Source organism: Pipistrellus kuhlii, unplaced genomic scaffold (genome assembly GCF_014108245.1).
Source record: "Pipistrellus kuhlii isolate mPipKuh1 unplaced genomic scaffold, mPipKuh1.p scaffold_m20_p_1, whole genome shotgun sequence".
Classification (NCBI taxonomy): domain Eukaryota; kingdom Metazoa; phylum Chordata; class Mammalia; order Chiroptera; family Vespertilionidae; genus Pipistrellus; species Pipistrellus kuhlii.
Genome location: NW_023425404.1, coordinates 123,248,994 through 123,275,078, shown reverse-complemented (window position 1 = coordinate 123,275,078; position 26,085 = coordinate 123,248,994). Strand labels below are relative to the sequence as shown.

Genomic DNA, 26,085 nt, shown 5'->3' with positions numbered 1-26,085 from the left:
AATTACAGAGAAGTAAAAAAAAAAAGTGGACTTTGAACATTTACAAGTATAGTAAATGGTTAGTTTTCTGTGTGTGTGTGTGTGTGTGTGTGTGTGTGTGTGTGTGTGTGTGTGTTTTGAGAGTTCATACTTCCTGGGATGTCAGCATTTCAACCTCAGTGACACAGGGAAACACAACACAAAACAAACAAAATAACCAAAGCAGTGGTAGCTTAGGTTATTCAAACTGTATCATTATTTACTCCATGAGGGAAAGGTCCAGTTTAAAGATTTTTCTTTTCTGGTCCAGGGACTCAAGCCACATTGTGACTGGTTGAGCTGAGGGGCACAAAATGAACCAGATGTCTTCTTGTCCTTGATGTTCTCCAATCAGCAACCAAAATAAAAAGCCGGAGCACCCTCTGACACAGTTGTCAATATTCATCATAAAATGGATAATCTGGGTGATCAGCAAAACTAAAAGGTAAAAGGAGAGCCTTAGTCAAGTCACTGTTTCTGGGCTGGATAGAGAGGTTTCTTTAAAACTGGCTTAAGTTAAAAATTAATATAACCTTTAAGGGGAAGTGCAAACCCAACTAATGTTATAATAACCATGCTGCATTACAATGCAATACATACATTGTAAAATACAATTATGCATACTTGCACTTGAGCACCTACACAAAAATAAATTATTATATTCTATTTTTGCAGGTATATTATTCTACAAATTAAGGAGATAAAACTATTGATGTTACTATTTTAATCTCCCAAAAGGGCAGAAATGAATTATGCTTTCATTTAAAACAATATTAATTTAGCCGAAACTGGTTTGGCTCAGTGGATAGAGCATCAGCTTGCAGACTGAAGGGTCCCAGGTTCGATTCCGGTCAAAGGCATGTACCTTGGTTGCGGGCACATCCCCAGTAGGGTGTTTCTCTCTCATCGGTGTTTCTATCTCTCTATCCCTCTCCCTTCCTCTCTGTAAAAAATCAATAAAATATATTTTAAAAAATAAATAAAATAAAATAAAACAATGTTAATTTGGTTAAATTTATGAAGTTAATAAACATTTCAAGTTGATGATAAGGAATGTGATAAAAATATGACTGTTATTCAATTTCTTCCAAGCACTCATAAAAGTAGACCTAAAGATAGATACAGTGATTATAAAATAAGTCACTTAGATAAAGAGCTTCCAATTAGCAAGCACTACATAAAAATAATTTTTGAGATAGAAAATGCTAAATCATCTCCAGCTAGTATGGCTCAAATGGTTGGGTGTTCTCCTGTGTACCAAAAAGTTGCAGATTCAATTCTGAGCCAAAGTTTTGATCCATGAAGAGGAGCATACAAGAGGCAGCTGTTCAATATTTTTTTTTCTCTCTCCCTCTCCATTCCTCTCTCTCTAAAATCATTTAAAAAATAAAAAAATGCTAAATCACTGAATAATTATTGATTATTGTTTCTCTATTCTCTCTTCCTCTTACCCTTCTACCTATTCTTTCAACTAATAGTTATTGATTATTCAAGGAAGAGTAGCTTACTTAAAAACCTGCCCTAGGATCTGCGAGGTTTCACTTAATGGCTGAGCTTCGATCTACAAACCAGAAAGTCACAGTTCAGCCACATGCCAAAGTTGTGCCCAGTGTGGGATTTGCAGGAGGCAGTCAATCGATGATTTTCTCTCATCACTGATGTTTCCATCTCTCTCTCCCTTCCTCTCTGAAAATATAAAAATATTTTTAAAAATAAAATAAAAACATGCTCAAGGATCCAGCATTCTGTGCTCAACGAAAAGTAACCAAATAGGTTAGTGAACTATATGGCATGTTAATTAGGGATAAGTGCCAAGAGAAAAATAAATCAGGGTAGAGGGGAAGAAAATGCTAGACAGGGGGTGCATTTTTAGATAAGGTGACAGAAAAGGTATTACTGAGGTGACATCTGAGTTAGGATTTCAAAAGGTGGAGGACTGAATATCCAGCCCCTTGGAGAAGGACCCTCTCCCAGAGAAAAGAGCCAGTGCAAAGACCCGGACACCGACTTATCATATGTGATAAGCAGCCAACGTGTCACTGGATGGAATCAGAGGGAAGAGTGGTAGGTTTTGGGGGCAAGGATATAGGGAGGGAGCACCCTGTTGGCTCTTGTAGGCTGTGTAAGGAAGTTGGCCTTTGTTTGAAGTGGCCTGGCAGGCCACCAGGTACCACAAGGGGGAGTGCCTGACCCGGTCTACTGTGTAACCCGTTGGCTCTTCGTAGAGAAGCCAGGGAGAAGCCAGTAGACTTGATATTAACATGAATGAAGGGCAAAAGCACAGCAGCCAAAGAAAGTAAGTGTTGCTTGGAGGAGAGAGTGGCCCACTCAGGTTTCAGCAAAGACGAGGTTGTGGTTAACCTGATAAGAGTGCTGGCAAAGTAGAGAGCAAATGACTGATTTGATGAAATGGAGAAGAGAGACCCTTGGGGGTAGGGGAGGCCAGGGGGAGGTCAATGGGAGAAAAAAAAAGGAGACATATGTACTACTATTTGTAATACTTCAAACAATAAAAGAAAAAAAGAGAGCCGAAACTGGTTTGGCTCAGTGGATAGAGCATCAGCCTGCGGACTAAAAGGTCCCAGGTTCGATTCAGGTCAAGGGCATGTACCTGGGTTGCGGGTACATCCCCAGTAGGAGGTGTGCAGGAGTCAAGCTGATCTATGTTTCTCTCTCATCGATGTTTCTAACTCTCTATCCCTCTCCTTTTCTCTCTGTAAAAAAATCAATAATATATGAGAGAGAGAGAGAGAGAGAGAGAGAGAGAGAGAGAGAGAGAGAGAGAGAGAGAGAGGCCCTAGAGGGACAAGTGTAGCCTGCTCCTAGAAACTTTTCTATAAAAGGTGATGTGGGTGGAGCCTGGGTACCTGGGAAGTGAGGTAGCCTTTTTTTTTTTTATTTATTAAAGATGAGCACACATTTGAATGCCTTAAGGAATAATCTTGTGAGGAGAGAAAAACTGATGATGTGAGTAGGAATGGGACTTAACCAGGTTTTGTTTAGATCAATGAGTAAAACAGGGGAAGAGAAGGGCTAGAGTTGAGGCACTCTGCAAAGGATATTAATAAATTGACCCTAGAATTTAAGTAGTATTAGGACAGAAGGAACATGAGGGTAACAGTGAAAAGGCTTCAAGAGAAAGGATTTCCAACAAATTTCCTATAGGAGGAGGAAAGAGATGACCTTGTCCTTTGTGGATAGAAATAAGCATAATTCTTTCCCTGTCATGCTCTCCAGCATCTACAATGGAACAAGCTACTTACTATGTGTCTTTAAAATAGCGAAGGTTCCTGTTGAGTCCATCTAGAGTTTTCATATCCTCTGGTGTCAACTGGAAATCAAAAACCTAGTAGAAATGTGAGAAGAACTTTTAAATTTCCCTGAGGCAATTGCTCCCTACCTTCCATCTCCCCAGACACTGACACAAAATTGAAGTAGGAATTTATGTAGGTTTTATGAGATAATTGTCATTAACTTGGGGTCATTTCTTGGCAAAAGTCATGGAAATTTTCCACTCTGAGAGTTGAGATCGGCAATTCAGACCACCCTCAAAGACTTCTATGGGGTGGCTAGGCTGATGTAGCAAAGGAATCCTAGAAATATTTCAGCCCAAACCTCATCTCATTTAACTCCTTCATTTTATAGCTGAAGAAATTAAGGGATGATTTGCCCAGGACCATGCATTTGGATTAGAAATCAGTATTGAGACTAAAACTAACCCTTTTTAGTGGTCTTTCCAACCCTCATGCACCCCCTCACCCTGCAACAGGTGGAGGACAAAATAATTAAACACAACACTTTTATGCACAGAGTACAAGGAGACAAATTTGACCCAATCCACATTGATAGCCTCACCGATAACCACAACTGGGAAATGCTATACTGTCAGTCCTTGCTGACCACAGCCCTACCCTGTACCTGGAAGTTTTCTCGGATTCTCTTCTCAGTGAAGCTTTTGACCAGGACCACCAAGCCCCGCTGCAGCTGGTAACGCAGGGCCACCTGAGCTGGGGTTCGCTGGTGCTTTTCAGCAATGACATTGAGTACTGGGTCCTCCAGGATAACTGGGTAGTTCTTGGTCACCCTGGGAAGGAGGCAGAGTGCTCTGAGTTTGAGGCTGAGTATCTATTTCATGGTGGGGGTAGGGGGAGCTTTTCATTTGGGGGGTGGGGAGGGCGGGCTAGTCCTCTAGAACCTTCCTCATTACCCTCTGGCTACCTCAAGGTCCAATTTTGCTTCTTCTGGTAACTCCAAAGAAGAACAAGAGAAAATAAGACCGAAAGGGAAACCAGGTATATTTTAAAAACACTTTTCTGAGAAATTTAGTAAAAGTTTGAATAAATTAAAAAAAAAAAAATGGTTGCCCAAACTAAAACCCAATAACCACCATCACAAAAATAACTACCTATTGTATAATACTTTGCTATTTCAAAAACATAGTTTCAATCAATTCTCCCAGTTTTGTCATCCAGCACTAAAAGGTACATAATATAAATTGCTCTTGAAGAAATAAACTGAAACTTGCAGAAGGGGTCACTTATATCACCTCACTCAACTATTAAGTGTCAGAATTATGGCTTGGGCTAGTTTTCTCACTCTTCATAGCCAACCCTGGAATTTATGAACATTTTACTCATAATGTTATTCTATATAATAAATGCCCAGCGGCTGAATGGCAGAATGACTAGAATGACCAGAACAACCAGTCGACCAGTTGCTATGACACGTACTGGCCACCAGGAGGCAGAGACTCAACACAGGAGCTGCTCCTTGGTGGTCAGTGTGCTACCATAGTGGAAGTGCTGCTTGGCTGACCAGGATGAGTGGCTGCTCCTGCTGTGAAACCCGGGCCAATGAGCAGGAACCCAGGCTGTAATCATAGCCTCCTCACTCCAGGCTCCTCCTCCTCCTTGCTTTCTGTCTTCTCCTCCAGATGCATGCAGGCCATGCAGTGTTGCAGCCAGGCTCGCAGAACTGACCCCGCAGGCTGGGAGGTGGCTTCATGACCACCACAGGTCTGAGGCCTACTAAGCTGCCTCTCAGTGCTATTGTCCTTGGGTATAGCCCAATCAGAACCCCTGGAGAGGTGAGTGCTGCAGCTCCACAGAAGAAGCCAGACCAGGGAGCAGCTGCTCAGAGGGAAGGTTCACAGCCGCTTAGCTGACTTGGATGAGTAGCACTCCCATAGCGGGCCCCACCGCCCACCAGTGTATGAATTCCATGCACCAGGCCTGATAGACAAAATTTGTGCACTCAGGGTGGGAAGAGGGAGGTCTCCCTCAGCCTGGATTATGAGAGGGTGCAGGCCAAGCTGAGGGATCCCACTGGTGCATAATTGGGGCAGGGGAGGGATGCAGGAGGTTGGCCAGCTGGGAAGGGACCATAGGAGGGCTCCAGGGAATGTCTGGCCTTCTTGCCCAATCCTGACTGGCCAGATCCCAGCAGCAAGTTAACCTACCAGTGGGAGTGTCTGGCCCCTGGTGGTCAGTGCACGTCATAGCAAGCAGTTTTGTGGTCTTAGCATATCATTAGCATATTATGCTTTGATTGGTTGAATGGCCAATTGCATGACCAGACACTTGGCATATTAGGCTTTTATTATATAGGATGTTTTATAGAGTCTTTACAATGTGGCCTAGTGAAAGGGTTGACAAAGATGAGTTACTAATTTCCTCCAGACAGTTGAGAGAGGACTCAAAGAGGAATGGCATCTAGGATGAAAATAACTTTTTAGAGAATAACTTTTTTACCACTCTTTTTCGGGGTCAGAGCCCAGGACGCCATATGCAGTGAGGATAATGTCCTTGGACTTGCAGAAGTCCAGAAGTTTGCTCTGGTTAAGGTACAGGTGACACTCTACCTGCAAAACACCAAGCAGAAGCATTGGATTATAGACCCACCAACACCAAGTTTACAAGGAACATACAGTGCTGTTTTGCATGGTGCCAAAAATGCTTAAGAATACCAACTACATGGACAAACACATGGTTGTCACACACAGCTGTGCCTCTGGATCTTCCTAAGTCTCAACTCTGGCTACCTACCCAGAGATAGCATCACAATATTGAGCTCAGTGCTTGTGATAGGGGGGACCTAAATCTAACAGATAGAACACCAGAATTAATCTGAAAAGTAATCATACCATTTTAAATCTTAGAACACATATACTTATGTGAATAGGGGGTTAAATTTTTCTTCAAGTGTCCTTTTCAAGGCCTGTATGAAGCGATTGGGGAGGTATTATTCAACTGTGAATCCAACAAGCAGAGCGGATAAGCATGATCAGGCCGACCCACCAGGAGTCAAACCATCATCTCATCAACATCATCTCATTGCCTGATGACTAATTACAATAGCTGACATCTGCATGTAGTTGCATTCCTCACCCCAGGCCCTTCCTTTTTATAATCCTGTCCCCTGTACTTTGCTGGAAGGCAGCATTAGATGTTTGTCAGTGTCCCTGTCTTCTTGGTTGGCTAGTCTTCTCAATAAATGCCTTATATGATTCAACCCTGTCTTCATTATTGGACCCAGGAACAGGCAGCCCGAGCCAAACCAGGAGTTTCCCAGTAACTCTTGTGGAAGATGAGTTCGAATGATGAGATGAACAGATCTCCCTGACTCTCAGGCTGGAGGCCATGGTGGTGTTCTTGGGTCTTTTTCATGTAAACTCCCTCCAACCAAGTTGGCTAAACACTATCACCCATTAGAGCTCAGGAAATATCCAGCTTCTCCCTTAATTTTTCAGCAACTACTCCAGTCAAAACCAATGTTCTTTCCTTTCTGTTAATTGGTAATCTCAAAGTGAAAGTAAACTTCCCAAGGGACACAAAATACAACTTTTTAGAATTCTTATTTGTATTTTTAATCTAAAAATAAAAAATATGTCTTGCTAATATTTAATATATTGATTGACTACCATCCTCTCAGTTTGCATGGAAGATGTTTAAAAGGAGATGAGATAATCCAGGGAGTGTAGGCTATTTCAGCACTCCTGGTTTCTTTCACTATTCTCCAAGACAAGTAGGTGTATGTGTTGTTTATTAAAGTGAGTTTATTTTAAGGTAGCCTTCTAAATTAAAAAAAAAAATGTAAGGTGGTAAAATATACATAACACTTTTACCACTTAAACTATTATTAAGTGTACAGTTCAGTGGTATTAAATACATTCACATTGTCAGTGATTTTGTACTATCAAGGAGATCAATGATTCTCATGCACAGAACTCAAGAGTTATTAGACTTAAAGATGAATCACCCACTTTCTTTTATTCACAAGTGTTTCAACTTTGTTGACCTTTTATGAGATGAGAAAACTCAGTAGTGTGTTGGTTTTAAATTTTTAGGACCAATCCCCATAACACCTAGTAGATATTCTCCAACCTGACCTTTACATGTTTTTTTTGGGTTTTTGTGTTTTGTTTTGTTTTGTTTTAATAAAGTGACATGATCTTGGCAACTGCCAACAACTTGAAATACATTCTGTTCTCTTGAAGCAGCTGATGTCAAAGTTACCATACACTAGAGGGAGTGCCCTTGGAAATTTGTAGAAATGAGAAAAAAGTAAGCTGAAGAGGAGGGCGAGGAAGTCAGTGGTGTGTTGATGGGGCTTACCTGGTTGCATACAGGCTTGTATTTGAGTCCTGGTTTGTTCAGGATCATCTCCAGCTGCTTGCAGTTAAAATTGGATACACCAATGGACTTGGCCAATCCTGCCTCCTTACACTTCTCCAGGGCCTGGGGAGGAAGGGTTGTGAGAGGTCATGTGTGTAACTGGCTAGAGAAGCCTAATGGAAGCACAGTGAGAGTAGGGCGTGGGGATGGGAAAAAATATGAGCCAGAGCAGGAGAGAAAGTCTTGAAAGATTCAAGTGTCATTCAACAAAACAGAAATTGGCCAAAGGAGGAGAATTTAAAAAATTATAGAAAAAAAAATGGGTAAGAACATAAGAGTAAGAAAAGAATGCAAGAGGGCAAGACAGAGCTAAAAGAGCCAGATGATCTTTAGCTGAACACCAGGTAAAATTTGATGAAACAAGATGGCAAAATCAGCCACAGGAAATGAAGTAGCTGAGCACGGGGAAAAAGAGGGTGGCCCTCTTTTCTCTATGACCCCATTTCTTATTATTGCCCTTTAAACTCCCTCTGTTCTAGTAAACAAGTCTTCTTGCTGTTTCTGGATCATGGTAAGTTCTATCTCATCTTAAAAACTCTGCCTTGGTCTTCTTTTGGCTTGTATCACTTTTTGTCCAAATATCCATATAATCAATGTTCTCACTTCCTGCAAGTCTTTGATCAAATGTCATCTTCTCAAAGAGGCCTACCCCACCCATTCTGTATTTAATTGGCTATCTGTGTCCTAACCCCTGCACTCTCAGTTCCCATGGGGCCAGAGGCCTCAGTGTTGCCTGAGTATTTAGAAGCACTAAGTATTGAGTACGTCATAGGCACGCAATAAGTATTTGTTGAATTATTAAGTGGATGAATTGAGAACATTGAGGCAGAGGGGCATTCAGGGTCTTCCTTGAGTCTACACAGGTGGAAGAACTGGACTAGTTGTATCTTTCCTGAATTCCCATCTGTCCTCTCTCCCCACAGGGGCAGCTATACTCACCTCCCAGGTGGTACAGAGATCCACTGTGTCAGAAAGGAGTTTCCCATCTGTGTTCTTTGGGAAAAGTTCCTCCCCAGGCTGGAATATAAGCAAGAAGGAAAAGGTGTACAAAGCCATGTCTGACTTTACCCAAATTGTTTTGAATCTATAAGAATAATCTATCCTTACTTTTTAAAGGAATTTTAAGGTTGGGATAAAAGGAAAGGAGGTATATTTAGGAGGTACACTTCCCATAAATGTCTTTAATCACCAAAGGTTTAATAAGTATTGCTTGTGTCAAAGACAACTGGAGACACCCTGGACACCATTCTAGGGTGAGCATGGCTCAGCAAGCTCCTTTCTCCTGAGCTCCCCCACCTCACTTTCTACCAGAGAGCAACCTGTCTACCTCTCAAGGGTTGAGTCTCATCCTCTTTGGATTTCTTTGTCCTCAACTGACCTCCACATCAGAACATTCCCAGACACAGGTGGGCACTGGGCTCAGATTGAGGAGCATAGGGGTTCTCTCTCTGGAGCTAAAATAATGAACTGAGATGGAAATAGTTGCAGCCAAAAGAATAGGGAATCTTAAAGTGTTATGCATGTTTCTTCTCATTTTACAAATTATCTCCTCTCTATCAGTCAGCTACAATGTTTATATTGATAACCAAAGTAAAATAACTTTTGCTAACCTTCAAAGCTACTGGGAAATGAATAAGAAAAAGATCCACATAGCTCAGCTGAAGTTTCTTCAGAGATACTTCTAGGCTAGTTTGGACCAATTCTGGACGGAAAAAGGTGCCCCACAGCTGCAATGGTTGAAAGAGAAGGGATGTGAGATTATTTCTTTAAGAGTCTTTCAGCTTTAGCTTATTTTGCCCTCAGATAGAGCATTAGCCCACGGACTGAAGGGTCCTTGAGTACAACTCCATTCAAGTGCATGTATTGTACTTGGTTGCATGTTTTATCCTGGCCCTGGTCTCCTTCTTGGCCGTGGTCAGGGTTCATGTGGAAGGCAACCAATGATATTTCTGTGTGTCTCTTCCCCTCCCTTCTACTCACTCTAAAAATCAATGGAAAAATATCCTCAGGTGAGGATTAACAGCAACAACAACAAAAACCTTTAGGGATTAATAACAACAAAAAAAAGTCTTTCTGAGAAACTGGCTGGAGTGGCTCAGTGGGTTGAGCTTTGTCCTGTGCACCAAAAGTTTCCTGGTTCAATTCCCAGTCAGGGGACATGTACAGAAGGCAACTGATTATTCATATTCTCTCTCTCTCTCTCTCTCTCTCTCTCTCTCTCTCTCTCTCTCTCTCTCTCTCTCCCTCTCTCTCTCTCCTTTCCTCTCTATAAGCATGTCATCAGGTAAGGATATCTATCTATTCTATCTATCTATCTATCTATCTATCTATCTATCTATTGCTAAGCGACCGTCTGACCTTCTGACTGATAGCTATGATGGTCACTGACCACCAAGGGCAGATGCTCAACACAGGAGCTGCTGAGCTGTGTGACTTGACAGTGGCGGTTCTCAGGTGATGTACCCCAGAACCAGAGAAGAGGGAGCCTGATTCTGAGGTATGTCACCCAAGAACCACCCTTTCACAATCCGGGGGGATATCAGAGAGCTGGTTTCAGCCTGATCCCTGCAGGCCAGGCAGAGGAACCCCACCTGCTAGAGGAACCCCGCTCACTCCACAGACACCCTTTGAGCTGCAGTGCTACCCCAGGTGTGGCTGGCCACAGGGGAGGGACCATGGGAGATTGGATTTAGGGTATCTTCTGCCTTATTGCCTAGTTCCATTCCATCGGCCATCTTCTAATTAATTTTCTTTCAATGTGCATGAATCTGTGCACCAGGGCACTAGTATATGTGTGTGTGTGTGTGTGTACATATGTACATATATGTACATATATGTTCATATATATGTTTTTCTAAAACCTTTATATGTACTTATTATATAACACATATAAAAATTCTGTGACATAAATAATATCATCTTTATTTTACAACTTGGGAAGCTGAGGCATGGAATTTAAGTAGATTTAAGTCCAAGGTCACACATTGAGTAAAATTCAAATATAGGAAGTCTGAAGAGAACTCAAATTCCCAACTGGTTAGGAACTCAAATTCCTAACCAGTCTTGCATAGTCTGAGAATGAGTCAAAATGAAACCAATGAGATGGTTGCCAAGAAATTATTCTGCTAAGAATGAGCTTCCCTCAGGTATACATGCAACTCTACAGAGCACCTTTGAAGTGTAGAATATGTCATCTCTCTTCACAGTGCCATTGGAAATTTTCTTCTGGATGGCCCTCCCAATCTCTTCTTCATTTAGGTATAAATAAGCTGAATCAATATGGCGATAGCCTATATCAATTGCTCTCTCAATGGCCTCTTCCACCTTACTCTTAGGAACCTAGAAAAGCATAAAAAATAAAGACTCACTTATTGAAAAGCACATGACCAATTCCATGAGCAGAGCTAGTTGACAGAACCTCTTGCTTTTCTAAGGTCTAGGAACTAGAGGTGACAAAGCCAACTGTTGACTTATAAAATGTGATAAATGTTTAACAACTGTCTAAAGAAAAGTCTTGATTTCTAGTATTTAATAATTTCTATGGTGCAAATACTCCCCCTCCCCATGTCTAATTTCAAGCTTCCAATATGGGGAAGATGCTCACAAGTGAATCTTGTGATCCATGAGCTGGCCCTAGCACATTTCTGTGTTTAACCCCCTACTCCTGAATTTATACTCTCTATGTGATCTGTAGATTTACAAAACCTTTAGATTTACATTCCTAAATTAATTTACTTGATACAAGATTATGAAGTTGGTTTCAGCCCAGAAATCCAATGCTAAAAATTATCAATGCAATGAAAATGTAATTTTAGATAGAATACACTAACTCCCTTTTCACTCAAAAATACCTCATAATTATTTTTTGGTGATAATTTTTGATTCACAGCTTTGTTATTTTTTACAGCTGCCTACTTTTTTCCTGGCCCACCAGGCTGAACCTATTAAATTATCTGTAATTATTTTCTCTTCATTACCCCTTTCTACCTCATTTGATAATGAGAATGTCTGGGGTATAGTTTAAAATGTTCAACTCCTGATGAGTTAACTATCTCCATGGAGATTAACTGGATATGAATAGATTGAAGAGCTAAATCAAAGGAAAAGCAATACATACAAGTGTCCTTGTGGCAGTCCTCATTACATAACTCTCACACTCGAGAAACTATCCTACAACTTTCCTAAAACCACCATAAACTTCACCAGGGAACACTGAAGCTGAGTTCTTGTAAGGTTGTAGTGTTTGAACCAGAAACAGGCAAGGTGTTTGATGAACCTGGAAAGCATTATGCTAAGTAAATAAGCCAGTCAGAGAAAGATAAGTACCATATGATTTTACTTATATGTAGAATCTAATGAACAAAATAAACTAAGAAATGGAGACAGACTTATGGATTCAGAGTATAGACTGACAGCTGTCAGAGGGGAGGGGTTGGGGGCTGAGTAGAAATAATAAAGGGATTAAGCAAAGGAAAAAAAAAAAAGACTCATGGACACAGACAATATGATGATTTCCAGAGGAAAGGGTGGATAGATATGGGTATAAGAAGGGGATAAATGGTGATGACTGAGACTTGACTCTGGGCGGTGAACACAGTACAATATACAGATGATGTAGTGTAGAATTGTATATCTGAAACCTGTATAATTTTATTAACCAACTAGAGACCCATTGCACAAAATTTGTGGGTGGTGTCCTTCAGTCCAGCCTGCAGCCTCTCCAATCTGGGACCTCTCGGGGGATGTCCAGCTGCAGGTTTAAACTGGCAGTAGGACATCCTTCTCACAACCCGGGAATGCTGCCTGTCTGATTGCCCCTAACCACTTCTGCCTGCCAGCCTGATCACCCCTAACTACTCCCCAGCCAGCCTGTTCAATGCCTAACAACTGCTACCTTGCCAGCCAGATTGCCCCCAACTGCTCTCCCACCCCTGCAGGCCTGGTCACCCCCAAATTTCCTCCCAACTGCCATGGTCCCCCCAATTGCCCTCCCACCCCTGCAGGCCTGGTCACCCCCAAATTTCCTCCCCTGCCAGCCATCTGGCCCTCTTGCGACCACATGGGGTGGCCATCTTTTGCAAGGCTGTGATGGTTAATTTGCATATTACCTCTTTATTATATAGGATATTATATAGGACTAGAAGCTTGGTGCATAGATTTGTGCACAGGTGGGGTCCAGCCAGCCCACCTCAACTGAGACCAATTGGGCCAGGCCAGCCAGGGGGAGGGGAAACAGGAGGTTATCTAGCTGGCCCTGCCCCCCAATCAAGGGGGGAGGCTGGGGGAGAGGCTGCCTCCTGATTGGGCTCGTTGGCCAGCCACAATGCACATCATAGCGACCAGTGGTTCAGTCGTTCCAGCATCCTGGTCATTTAGCTTTTATATATATATAGATGTCGCCCCAAGAAATTCAATTTATATATATATATATATATATATATATATATATATATATACTTCTGAAAAAAGAGAGGATTTCCAAGTGCCACTTGGCCCTCCCCTTGGCATAGTACTAACAACCTGGCTTTCAGAGACTATTTCCACCCAGACCACCAAAACTCTACCATGAATCCTGCCTCTCTTCCTCCAGGTCTTTTTGTAACTGAGATTTCTCTCAATATTCTGGATAGTGAAGGACAGGGGCAACTTGGACCTTAAAAATTACAGAGAAACTTCATCACAAGCAAGCTTGCTGCGAAGTCTCTGACCTATAGTAACATGATAACTGGGCTCCATTTATTCCAATATATTGTGAAATGGCTACAACTGGATAGCAGGTGAGAAATAGACTAATCTACCCCTGAACTGCTGAAAGGTGACACTCTTCATCTCCCTTAATACAGTGCCACTCTGAGATCTTTGGACAAGCAGCAGCAGAATCATTTGGTAGCTCATTAGAAATATGAACTTTGAGTCTTCTCCAAGATCCATTCAATCAGAAACTTTGTGTGTAGAACATCTAAATCTGTATTTCTAACAAGATTCTTAGATATTTTATGCCTATTAAAATTTGAAAAGCACTGACTTACTGCACAAAATAACCTAACCTGGAGAGAAAGCATCCTACCAATGAATAATAAGATGCCCATCTGTATTCCCCAAATTCAAGCAGTGACTAGTTCTGGTCAAAACCCTATCTGCTGCCCCTCCATCTCCAAGGCCATTATGATTACCTTAGCAGGAGCTGAGGTGCCAAATCCAAGAATAGGCATGGAGTGCCCATCATTCAGCTTCACAGAAAAGTGTCTCATTGCACGCATCTCCTTTCACTCTCTTGGTTAAATATACAGATTTTCTTTATTAAAAGTCATTTGAAGAGAGAGAGAGAAAAAACACACACACAGTATAATTGCTATTTTTAACAGCTTTAATGAAGTAAAAGTCACATATAATAAAATCACCTCTTTTTAATTATACAATTCAGCAGATTTTAGTATATTCTTAGGATTGCTACCACTATACAACTTTGGAGCATTTTTATCATCCCCAAAGATACCTCACACTCACTAGAAGGTAACTCCCATTCCTCTTTCCCTCCAACCCCTGGCAACTGTTTCCTATCTCTATAGATTTGTCTATTTTGAAAATTTTATGTAAATGTATTCATACACTTTGTAGCATTTTGTGGTTACCCTTTTTCACTTAGCATGTTAAGGTCAGGCTGTGTTATTTTTCACTTATCAGTATTTCATTCCTTTTTATGCCTAACAAGACTCAGTGCACAAATTAGTGTACAGGAGGGGTCCAGTCGGCCCTCCCCAATGGGGTCAATTGAACCAACTGGTTGGGGGAGGGGACACAGGAGGTTGGCTGGCCAGCCCTGCCCCAGGGTGGGTGGGTGGGGCCAATCAAGGGCAGGGACAGCCAGGAGAAGGGGCTGAGGGAGGTTGGCCAGCCAGCCTCGCCCCTGATTGGGGTGGCCTATCAGGGATGGGGCCAGCCTAGGGGATGGACCTCCACCAGTTGGCCATCCCCATCCCCAATTGGTGTGGGGGTTCAATCTGGGGTGGGGTCAGCTGGAGGGAGGAGCCCCTGGCAGTTGGCTGGCTGACTCCTGATCAAGGTTGGGGGGCTGATTGTGGAGGTGTCTGGCCAGGGGAGGGGCCACAGGCAGTTGAGGGGTCTGATTGGGGCCTTGATAGGGCCAGTTGGCATCCCCAGTGTGTGTTATAGTGACTGGTCCTTCTGGTCATTCTAGTTGTTCTGTTTGCTTGGCTTTTATATATAAATATAGTCCCTTTGTATGGTTATACCACATTTTGTTTATCCATTCATCAGTTGATGAACATTTGGCTTTTTCTATTTTTTTAACTGTTATGAATAACTAGAGGCCCAGTGCATGAAATTTGTGACAGGGGAGTTTGGGAAGAGCACGTTCTCCTCAGCTCAGCCTGTACCCTCTCCAGTCCGAGATCCTTTGGGAGATGTCCGAATGCTGGTTGAGACCTATCCCTTTTACAGTCCTGGACTGCTGGTTCCTAATTGCTCATCTGCCTGCCTGCCTGGTCACTCCTAACTGTCTTCCCCCCCCCCCCCCCCCCCCCCCCCCCCACTGCTGGCCTGATCGACCCTCAATGCTTCTGCATGCAAGCCTAATCACCCCTAATTGCCCCTGACTGGCCTAGTTGCCCCCACCTGCACTCCTGCTGTCTTAGTCACCCCTCACAGCTGGCCTGGTTACCACATGCAGCCTGCTTGTTCAGTTATTTGGTTGTCCCTCACTAACCCCCCTGCTGGCCTGGTTGTAAGCAGCCATCTTCCTAGGGTGTAAGGGTAAATTTGCATATTACCTCTTTATTATTATAGGATTATATAGGATACTTCTGTACACATTTATGTATAAGTTTTTCTGTGGACATACATTTCCAGTTCTTATAGTACATGAAGCTTTCCTTCTATTTGTGTCTTCAATTTCTTTCATCATTTTATAGTTTTTAGTACACAGGATTTTCACTTCCTTAGTTAAATTTATTCCTAAACAATTTATTCTTTTTGGTGCTATTATAAATGTGATTGTTTTCCTAATTTATTTTTCAGACAGTTTACTATTAGTGTATAAAAAAAACAAATGATTATTGATATAGATTACTTTTATTTCTTTTTCTTGCTTTAAGACTTCCAATATTACATTGAATAGAATTGGCAGAATGGCATCCTTGTCTTCTTCCAGATAGAGATACTATTTATATCTCCCCTTAATTCTGCCTACATTTGCTTTATATATTTAGGTGTTTTGGTATTGGATCAGTATATATTTATAATTATTATGAATTCCTGGTGGATTGGTCCTTTTGTTGTTTTATAATGCTCCTCTTTGTCTTTTAGGATAGTTTTTTACTTAAAATCTATTTTAACTGATATATATATATATATAGCCTCCCTTGCTCTCTTTTGGTTATTATTTGCACACTTTTTCTCTCCCTTCACTTTAAACCCATGTGTGCTTTGCTTTCTGGAATTTAAAGTGATTCTCTTATAGACAGCATATAGTTAATCTTGGTATTGTTTGTTAGTTTGTTTTAATTCAATAGTAACTCTGTTTTTTGATTGGATAGCTTAACCATTTACATTTAAGTAATTACTGATAGGGAAGGTTCTACTTTATCACTTTGATTGTTGTCTTCTGTTAATCTTGTTCTTTCATCTCTCTTTACTTTAAAAAAATATATTTTAATTATACTTTACATTTATTGTTATTTTGTATTAGTTCCAAGTATCTATCTTTTCCTTTCTTGATGTCTTTCTCATGTTTTGTAGATTTTTATAGTGGATATCCTTTGACTTCTTTTTCTTTTGTGTAACTACTATATGTAGTGTGTGTGTGTGTGTGTGTGTGTGTGTGTGTGTGTGTGTGTGTGTGTGTGTGTGTGTTTGTGAGAGAGAGAGAGAGATAACCTTGGAGCTTACATACAATATTGTTATTTCAACTGTGCTAAATCCATCAGAATTTCAAGACTGATGAGGAAAATGCTAGTTCTTTGGTAAGCCAAAGAAAAGATGGAGCAGGATGCATAGATTAACTCTGTTCTTCCCCAAGGGAAACTGAGAGCTGGGGCTTTGTATCATCTCTCTCTATGCTAGGCAGAGGGAGGATCTATGGTATCTGCTAGCCCATGCCACCATCTCTGTCTATTCTGGGTGGCTAGACTGTGGCAGACCCATTGGACTCCTGGTGAGGAACTGCTAGTTCTTTTGGAAGTTCTGGAGAATTTGATGAGCTGGAGATAGAATGATGGAGATAAAGGCCACAAAACTCACTCTTAATAATGTTTAGTGATTTTTCTTGAATGAATATTCCTTGGATTTTGACGTTGGCTAACTTACAGAGTTTTTGTTTTGTTTATAATCCTCACTCAAGGATATTTTTTTCTGTTGATTTTTAGAGAGTGTAAGGGAGAGGCAGAGAGAAATACTGATGTAAGAAAGACACGTGGAAGATGCAGTTGCATCTGTAGAATGATCTCACAACTTTGTGAAACTGAGTTATGGCAGTTCTGATCAAAACCAAGTATCATGCAAAAATAGTGTGGACAGTAAACAAAGGTGGTGATGTTCAATTGAATTACAAGGTCTGAGCAGTGGTCTAGAGCCTATTCATCCGATTGGTATTTATGATTATTTAAGAAGGAACTGAAAAAACCAGCAGGTATAGAAAATGGAGGTGGAATAGACAGACAGGTCCCAAGCCTTGTCCAGGAGCAGAAAGAAAGAACAGCTGAGAGTTGCACAGGGAGTATTTGTTGACAAGTTAAGGGACATCTATACTCCAGGAGAAGTTTGGGGACTGTTGGATGGGGTTCCCCTGACCGGGCAGCCCCCACTGCTTCTGGGTCCCATCCCAGAGCCACAGGCTCAGACACAGAGACCATGCCATCTTGAAGGGGAAAGTATATCTTATTGGAGGCTTGAAAATCTACAACTGCAGCAACTACAGAACAGCTGTGAGTCCCAGAACTCCAGTCCCCAATTGGTGCAAACATGCAGATTCAGAGATGCTCTACACTCCACCACAGAAAGGTCAGATTTCGCCTGGGAAAAGGTAAGGTCTCTGGTCCCAGCAGGAGAGAAATGCATGCACTGTGGGAGCTGGAGGACCGAGGGAAGTCTGTGCCTAGAAAAATCCATGGCTGTTGGGGCTGGTGTGATCCGTGAATATGGAAGGGGGTCCTCAGAGCTGCTAACAGAAGGGATCTTTAAAAAGCAACCCATTTTGTTCTGATGCAAAAGGACAGCCTAAGAATTCTAAAAGTGTTCTGGCTGCTTAGACCCAAGGGGGAAAGAAAGACTTTGTAGACATGCATGCAGTCCCATTGTTCGCACACATGGACTTTTTCCTATTCAAATCCTTGCTTCTGATTACTAAACCCAATACGTAAGATCACCCCATTGGGGACACCCTGGAGACTTCAGGGGAAAGTTGTTTTTCTGGAACCTGGGGATCAGAGTGGGGAGTGACCACTGGAGAGCCAGCTCTGGGGCAGCCCACTCCCACAAACTGGTATTGAGTGCCACAGGAAAAGCGGGATCTAAGCACAAGCTCAAGAGGCCATATAGACCCAGAAGTCAATCCAGAAACAGGACTGAATCACAAATTGACACTTGTGTAATCAAAATAAAGGAATGCGAGAAATTAAGACACCGCCTGCTTAAAAATCAGGACTGGCTTACAACACTTAGGAGCAGCGGAATGCAGGGATATGCAATATTGTCCTGACTGGGAAACAGGCGTGCCAAACAAAACAACAGAACTACTGCGCATCTTATTTATTTCATTTTATTTTTTTCATATTTTATTTAAGAAACTAATTTTTTTTCTTTTTACTGCACTTGATTTTACCTTTTTATTATTACCTTTTTATTTTCAATCAGTATTATTACTACTATTATTTACCTTTTATTATTATTTTTTAAAAGTGTTATTTCATTTTCTCTTTAGTTTACTTTGGGATTAGTGTTCTACATTCTATTTTCATTTTTCCTTTAACATTATTTTAATCTATCTCAATTCTACCTTTATGCCATCACTCTCTTCCTAACTTTTTCCTTTTTGGTGTCCTGTTTCTCTTACTCTTTTCTTGCTTTAGATTTTTTCTATTCTTTCTGTTTACCCCGTGTTAAAATTGCACTCTACTTATATATTTAATTTCCCATTCCCTGCTCCAAGTCCATACATACTTCTCTCTCCTCTATCTAAACTATCCAAAAAATTGTTTTTCTCTCTGTCCTTATGTTATTGTTGGCTTGAATGTTTATTATATTGAGTCTGTATGCTTTTTTGTGAGATGGTTTTGCTTATTATTTTTTGTTTGTTTTTGTTTGATTTTTGCTTCTGTTTTCCCTTGCCTTGCTTAATATTAGTTTATGTTATAGTTGGTACTAATCTCCAGGTACTTGTTGCTCACATTTGCTGGGATTAGTGGCTGCACTCTTGGGATTTTCTCCCTATATATATAGTTTGTTCTCCTTTCATTTCTTAGTCTCTTTCTTACTTTTTTTCCCTTTACCCAAAATCATTTTGGCACTCTTTTTTTTTTTTTTTAATTTTTATTTCTCCTCTTCTTTCTTTCCTATCCTCTAATTGCCTTTCTCTGTTGGTCACCTTTATTGGGGGTTATTAATATATGAGTACATATCTGTTCAATGTCTTGAGTATTGTACCTGGTTCTGTTGTATTTTGTGCCTTAAAGTCAACAAAAGAGAGAGAGAACTATATAACCAGATATCCAGAGAAGAGATACCATGGGGAGACAAAGAAACAGCCCACATATGAAAGTAAAGCAGGCATCACTAGAAAAGGAAATAAACGAAACAGAGGCAAGAAACCTGTCAAAGAAAGAATTCAAAGAAATGGTCATAAGATGGCTCAAAAGAATGGAAGACAAATTCAACAATATGAGTAAGAATTAAGAGGAAATGAAGAATAACCAAGAATAAATAAAAAATGACATTGTTGCTTAAAAAAACTCAATAGAAAGCATCAAGAGTGGACTAAAAGAAGCAGAGGACCACATCAGTGAGCCTGAAGACAAGTAGAGCAGCTTCTACAAAAAAATTAAAAAGCAGGAGGAGAGCCTAAGGTAAGTTTGGGACAACATAAAACAAAATATCTGCACAATAGGAGTTCCAGAAGGAGAGGAAACTAAGCAAGGAATAGAAAACCTATTTGAAGAAATAATGACAGAAAACTTCCCTGATATAGGGAAGAAGAAAAAACACACAAATCCAAAAGAGCTCACAGAGTTCCAAGCAAAATGAACCCCAAAAGACCGACACCAAGACACAGTATAGTTAAATTGACAAACACCAATGACAAAGTAAGAATCTTAAAAGCAGCCAGAGAAACAGAAAGTTACATACAAAGGAACCCCCATCAGATTACCCCATTTCCCCGAAAATAAAAGTGTCTTATATTAATTTTTGCTCCCAAAGATGCGCTAGATCTTATTTTCAGGGGATGTCTTATTTTCCCACGCACTAGGTCTTATTTTCGGAGGATATCTTATTTTCAGGGAAACAGGGTAGCAACCTATTTCTCAACAGAAACACAATCAGGCCACAAGGGATTGGAATAATATATACAAAGTCATGTAAAGGAAGGGTCTGAATCCAAGAATACTATACCCATCAAGGCTATCAATCAAATTTGAAGGTGAAATCAGGAGCTTCACAGACAAAAAAGAACTAAAGGAATTTATCACCACCAAACCAGCAATGCAAGAAATGCTAAAGGGTGTGCTGAAAAAAAAAAAAAAGAAACAAAAAAAGAAAGGAAAAACGAAATAGGATGCAAAGAAGAAACACAGAGGTAAAGAACAAAAATGGTGACAAATAAGTACTTATTAATAATAACTTTAAATGTAAATGGTTTAAATGCCCCAATCAAAAGACATAGGGTAACAGATTGGATAATAAAACAAGACCCATATATCTGCTGTCTACAAGAAACCCACCTCAGAAAAAAGATACACACAGACTGAGGGTGAAGGGATGGAAATAGGTTTTTCAGGCAAATGGAAATGAAAAAAAAAAAAAGTTGGGGTAGCAATACTTATATCTGACAAATTAGATCTTAAAGTGAAGGACATAAGAGATAAGGAAGGCCACTTCATAATACTAAAGAGAGCAATCCAACAAGAAGAAATAACTCTGGTAAACATATATGCACTTAATACAGGAGCACCCAAATACATAAAAAAAATCCTGGAGGATATCAAGGGAGAGATTTTCAGCAATACAATCATAGTAGGAGACTTTAATACCCAACCATCACCATTGGACAAATCCACTAAACAAAAAATCAGCAAAGAAACATGAATCCTAAATGACTCACTCGGACAGATGGAATTAATTGACATCTTCAGAACATTTCACCTAAAGCCAAAGAATATGCATTCTTCTCAAGTTACATGGGAAATTTTCAAAGATAGGACATATATTTGGTCACAGGCAAAGTCTCTACAAATTCAAGAAGATAGAAATCATATCAAGCATCTTGTCAGATCACACTGGCATAAAACTGGAAATCAACTAAAATACAAACAATTCAAAAAAAATCAAACAACTGGAGACTAAATAGCATGCTATTAAACAATGACCGAGTTACCATAGAGATCAAGGAAGAAGTAAAAAACATCATGGCAACAAATGACAATGAAAACACAACAATCCAAAATCTATGGGACACAGCAAAAGCAGTCTTGAGAGGGAAGTTCATAGCTCTATAAGCCTACTACAAAAAACAAGAAACAATGGTAATAAATTACCTAACCATACAACTCAAAGAGTTAGGAAAAGAGCAACAAGAAAAACCCAGTGTAAGCAGAAGGAAGGAAATAATAAGATCAGAGCAGAGATAAATGACATAGAGACCAAAGAAACAATAGAAAAGATCAAAAAAACCAAAAGCTGATTCTTTGAAAGTATAAATAAGATTGATGAACATCTAGCCAGGCTCACCAAGAAGCAAAGAGAGATGACCCAAATAAACAAAATCAGAAATGAAAGAGGTGAAATAACAACACACCCAACTGAAATACAAAGGATTGTTAAAAAATGCTATGAACAACTCTATTTCAACAATCTGGACAACCTGGAGGAAATGGACATATTCCTAGAAAAATATAGCCTTCCAAAACTCAATCAGGAAGAATCTAAACAGCTCAATAGGTCAATAACTATGGAAGAAAATGAAGCAGTCATCAAAAACCTTCCTGCAAACAAAAGCCTGGGGCCAGATGACTTCACAAGGGAGTTTTACCAAAAGTTCAAGGGAGAACTAAAACCTATCCTCCTCAAAATAATCCCAAAAATTTAAGAGGAAGGAACACTTCCAAGCTCCTATGAAGCCAGCATCACCCTAATACTAAAACCAGGTAAAGATAACAAATGAAAGAGATTTATAGGCCAACATCCCTCATGAACATAGATGCCAAAATCCTCAACAAAATTCTAGCAAACGGGATCTAGCAGTACATCAGAAAGATCATACACTATGACCAAGTAGGATTTATCTCAGGAATGCAAGGATGGTATAATATCCGCAAATCAATAAACGTGATACATCAAATAAATAAATTGAGAGATAAAAATCAGTATCAATTAATTCCAAAAAAACATTTGATGAAATCTAATACCCTTTCCTGATAAAAACTCTCAACAAAGTGGGGAATAGAAGGATCATATCTCAACATAATAAAATCTATATATGATAAATCCACAGCTAACATCATACTCAATGGGCAAAAACTAAAACCATTTCCCCTAAGAAGAGGAACAAGACAGGGATGCTCACTCTCACCACTCCTGTATGACATAGTACTGGAAGCATTAGCCATTTCAATTAGACAAGAAGAAGAAATAAAAGCATCCAAATTGGAAAAGAAGAAGTAAAGCTGTCTTTATTTGCAGATGCCATGATATTGTACATAAAAACCCAAAAGACTCCATCAAAAAACTAATAGACTTAATAAATGAATTCGGCAATGTAGCAGGATACAAAATTAATGTCAAGAAATCTATGTAATTTCTATATACCAATAGTAAACTTACAGAAACAGAGGCTAAGAAAACAATCCCATTTACCATTGCACCAAAAAAAAAAAAAAAAAAAAAAAAATTAAGATACACAGGAATAAACTTAACTAAGGAGGTAAGGACCTATACGCGGGAAACTACATGACACTGAAAAAAAGAGATAGAGGAAGATGTAAACAGATGGAAGAACATACCATGTTTGTGGATTGGTAGAATCAACATCATTAAAATGTCCATACTACCAAAAGCATCTACAGATCCAATGCACTCCCTATTAAAATATCAACAGCATATTTCAATGACCTAGAAAGAACTCTACAAAAATTTATCTGAAATAAAAAAAGACTGCAAATAGCCACAGTAATCCCAAGAAAGAAGAATAAAGCAGGAGAGATCTCAATACCAGATTTCAAGCTATATTACAAAGCCATTGTTCTCTAAACAGCCTGTTACTGGGACAAAAACAGACATACAGACCAACAGAATAGAATAGAGAATCCAGATAGTGACCCAAACCACTATGCTCAATTAATATTTGACAAAGGAGGCATGAACATAATGGAGTCAAGATAATCTCTTCAATAAAAGGTATTGGGAAAATTAGCCAGATACATGCAAAAAAAAAAAAAAAAATGAAACTAGATCATCAACTTATACCATACACAAAAATAAACTCAAAATGGATACAGGACTTAAACATAAGACAGGAAACCATAAAAATACTAGAGGCATCCACAGGCAGCAAAATCTCAGACATATGCCGAAAGAACTTCACTGATAGTGCTCCTAGGGCAATGGAAGTTAAAGAGAAAATAAACAAATGGGACAAAAGTTTTACACAGCAAAAGAAGCCATCAACAAAACAACAAGAAAGCCCATTGTATAAGGGAACATATTTGCAAATGTTATCACTAATAAAGGTTTAATCTCCAACATATACAGGCAATTTATACAACTTAACAAAAGGAAGATAAATGATCCAATAAAAAATGGGCAATAGACCTAAATAGAATCTTTTCTAAAAAAGACAGAAGGAAGGCCAAGAGACATATGAAAACATGCTCATCCTATATAATAAAGAGGTAATATGTAAATTGACTGTCATTCCAACACACAAGATGGCCACCCCCATGTGGACACAAGATGGCCACCACAAGATGGCCGGCAGAGGAGGGCAGTTGCGGGGGGGGTGGGGGGGGGAAGGACACAGACCTTCAGGGAGGTCAGTTGGGGGAACCAGGCCTTTAAGGGAGGGGAGCTGGGGCGGGGGGGACAAGGCCTGCAGGGGAGGACAGTTGGGGGGAACCAGGCATGTAGGAGAGGACAGTTGGAGGTGACTGGACCAGCAGGGGAGAGCAGTTAGGTGTAACCGGTTCTGCAGGGGAGGGCGGTTGGGAGTGGCGAGGCCTGCAATAGAGTGCATTTGGAGTGGGGGGAAACAGACCTGCAGGGGAGAGCAGTAAATGGGGGAGGGGGAACCAGGCCTGCAGGTGAGGAAAGTTAGGGGTAATCGGGCAGCAGGGGAACAGTTAGGTGTTGATCAGGCTGGCAGGGGAGTAGTTAGGGGTGATCAGGCTGACAGGCAGAATCAGTTAGGGACAATCAGGCAGGCAGGCAAGCAAACAGTTGGGAGCCAGTAGTCCTGGATTGTGAAAGGGATGTCTGACTGACCATGGGGATCAGGCTTAAATGGGCATTCAGACATCCCTCAAGGGGTCGCAGATTGGAGAGAGTATAGGCCAGGCTGAGGGACACACACCACCACCACCACCCAGGCATGAATTTCATGTACTGGGCCTTTAGTCAATAATAAGCTTCAATGTACATGGATTAAATGCTCTAATAAAAAAAGAAAGAAAGAAAACATGCTCAAAGTCACTAATTATCTGAGAGATTCAAATCAAAACAACAATGCGGTACCATCTCACACCTGTCAGAATGGCCAACATCCACAAATCAACAAATGGCAAGTGCTGGCGAGGATGTGGAGAAAAGGAACCCTCGTGCACTGCTGGTGGGAATGCAGACTGGTGTAGCCACTGTGGAGAACAGTATGGAGTTTCCTCAAAAAACTGAAAACGGCACTCTCATTTGACCTAGTAATCCCACTCCTAAGAATATATCCTAAGAAACTAGAAACACCAGTCAAAAATGATATATACACCCCTATGTTCGTAGCAGCACAATTTATAATTGCTAAGATTTGGAAACAGCCTAGGTGCCCGTCAGCAGATGATTGGATCAGAAAACCATGGTACATCTTCACAATGGAAAACTATCTTGCCATGAAAAAGAAGGAATTCTTATCATTTGCAGCAACATGGATGGAAATGGAAAACATTATGCTAAGTGAAATAGGCCAGGCTATGAAAGAAAAATACCACATGATCTCACTCATTTGTGGATAATAAACAACATTATAAATTTATGAACAAAAAGATAGATACAGAGGCAGTAAAGCATCAATCAGACTGTCAAATTACAGTGGGAAGATTAGGGAGTGGTGGGGGAGATAAGAGATCAATCGAAGGACTTGTATGCATGCATATAAGCATAACCAATGGGCGCAAAACACTGGGAGTTAGGGAATTTATGGGAGTGGGAAGGGGGTGGGGGGCAATGATAAGATATGTACACATGTAATACCTTAATAAAAAATGGAAAAAAATATAGCGTACCTTTGATACAAAATAATCTAATTTATACAATTCTATCCTAATTAAACTACCTAACTTTTTACATACAAAGATGTTTATTGCAGCATTACTAGTAATAGAGAAAGCTGGAGAGTAGTTTAATGACCACGGACTTAAAAATCACTACAATTCAGTACAGCAATTATAATGCATTGATAATATATTGTAGGATAATGATAGAGTAATGTACAAAGAGTAAAAATAATGCATACAATTGGTGTTTATGCAGATTTTAAAATTAAATGGGAAATTATTACATTGTTAATTACATAACAAAGTATGGAGTACAGAGATGTAAATGAAGCAGATTTAACAATGTAAACAATGCATACAAGGAGTGTGAAACTCCAAAATGTTGACAATTGCTACAATACTTGCTTCACTGTGATTTTGTTCTCTTATCTATAAACCAATTGTTAAGATTTCTAAGTGAAAATATATTACTTTAGAAAAAACAGATTACAATTTATTTTAAAATTACCTGGATTTGCAGTCTTTATTGCACAATTTTCCACAAAGAACTTCTCAGCATGTGCTCAGCCTCTCTGTATTTAGATTCCTAAAATGTCACCTTCCCAGCTTGTTTGCCACTGACCTCTGTTCAGGTCTTTTTCTGCCCTCTCAGTTGGGCATCTGATCTTGCCCCCCCCCCCCCCCCTCCCTCA

General features: G+C 40.2%; 1 protein-coding gene across 3 annotated transcripts; it reads right to left on the bottom strand.

Annotated features, from left to right (window-relative positions):
• Positions 1 to 212: 212 nt before the first annotated feature.
• Positions 213 to 26,085, bottom strand: LOC118702295 (aldo-keto reductase family 1 member C1-like). Of its 3 annotated transcripts, XM_036408081.2 has the most exons (10): positions 25,902 to 26,084; positions 13,865 to 13,986; positions 10,863 to 11,030; positions 9,302 to 9,418; positions 8,631 to 8,708; positions 7,632 to 7,754; positions 5,769 to 5,878; positions 3,937 to 4,102; positions 3,282 to 3,364; positions 213 to 456 (listed from the first exon to the last, which is right to left on the bottom strand). In XM_036408081.2, the coding sequence occupies exons 2-10, from the start codon at positions 13,949 to 13,951 to the stop codon at positions 414 to 416; spliced, it is 975 nt and encodes a 324-aa protein (XP_036263974.1). In that variant the 5' UTR covers positions 13,952 to 13,986; positions 25,902 to 26,084; the 3' UTR covers positions 213 to 413. The 3 variants fall into 3 exon arrangements, with proteins under 3 accessions (XP_036263974.1, XP_045444694.1, XP_036264006.1); XM_045588738.1 differs by lacking the exon at positions 9,302 to 9,418 and having other exon boundaries at positions 25,902 to 26,085; XM_036408113.2 differs by lacking the exon at positions 10,863 to 11,030 and having other exon boundaries at positions 25,902 to 26,085.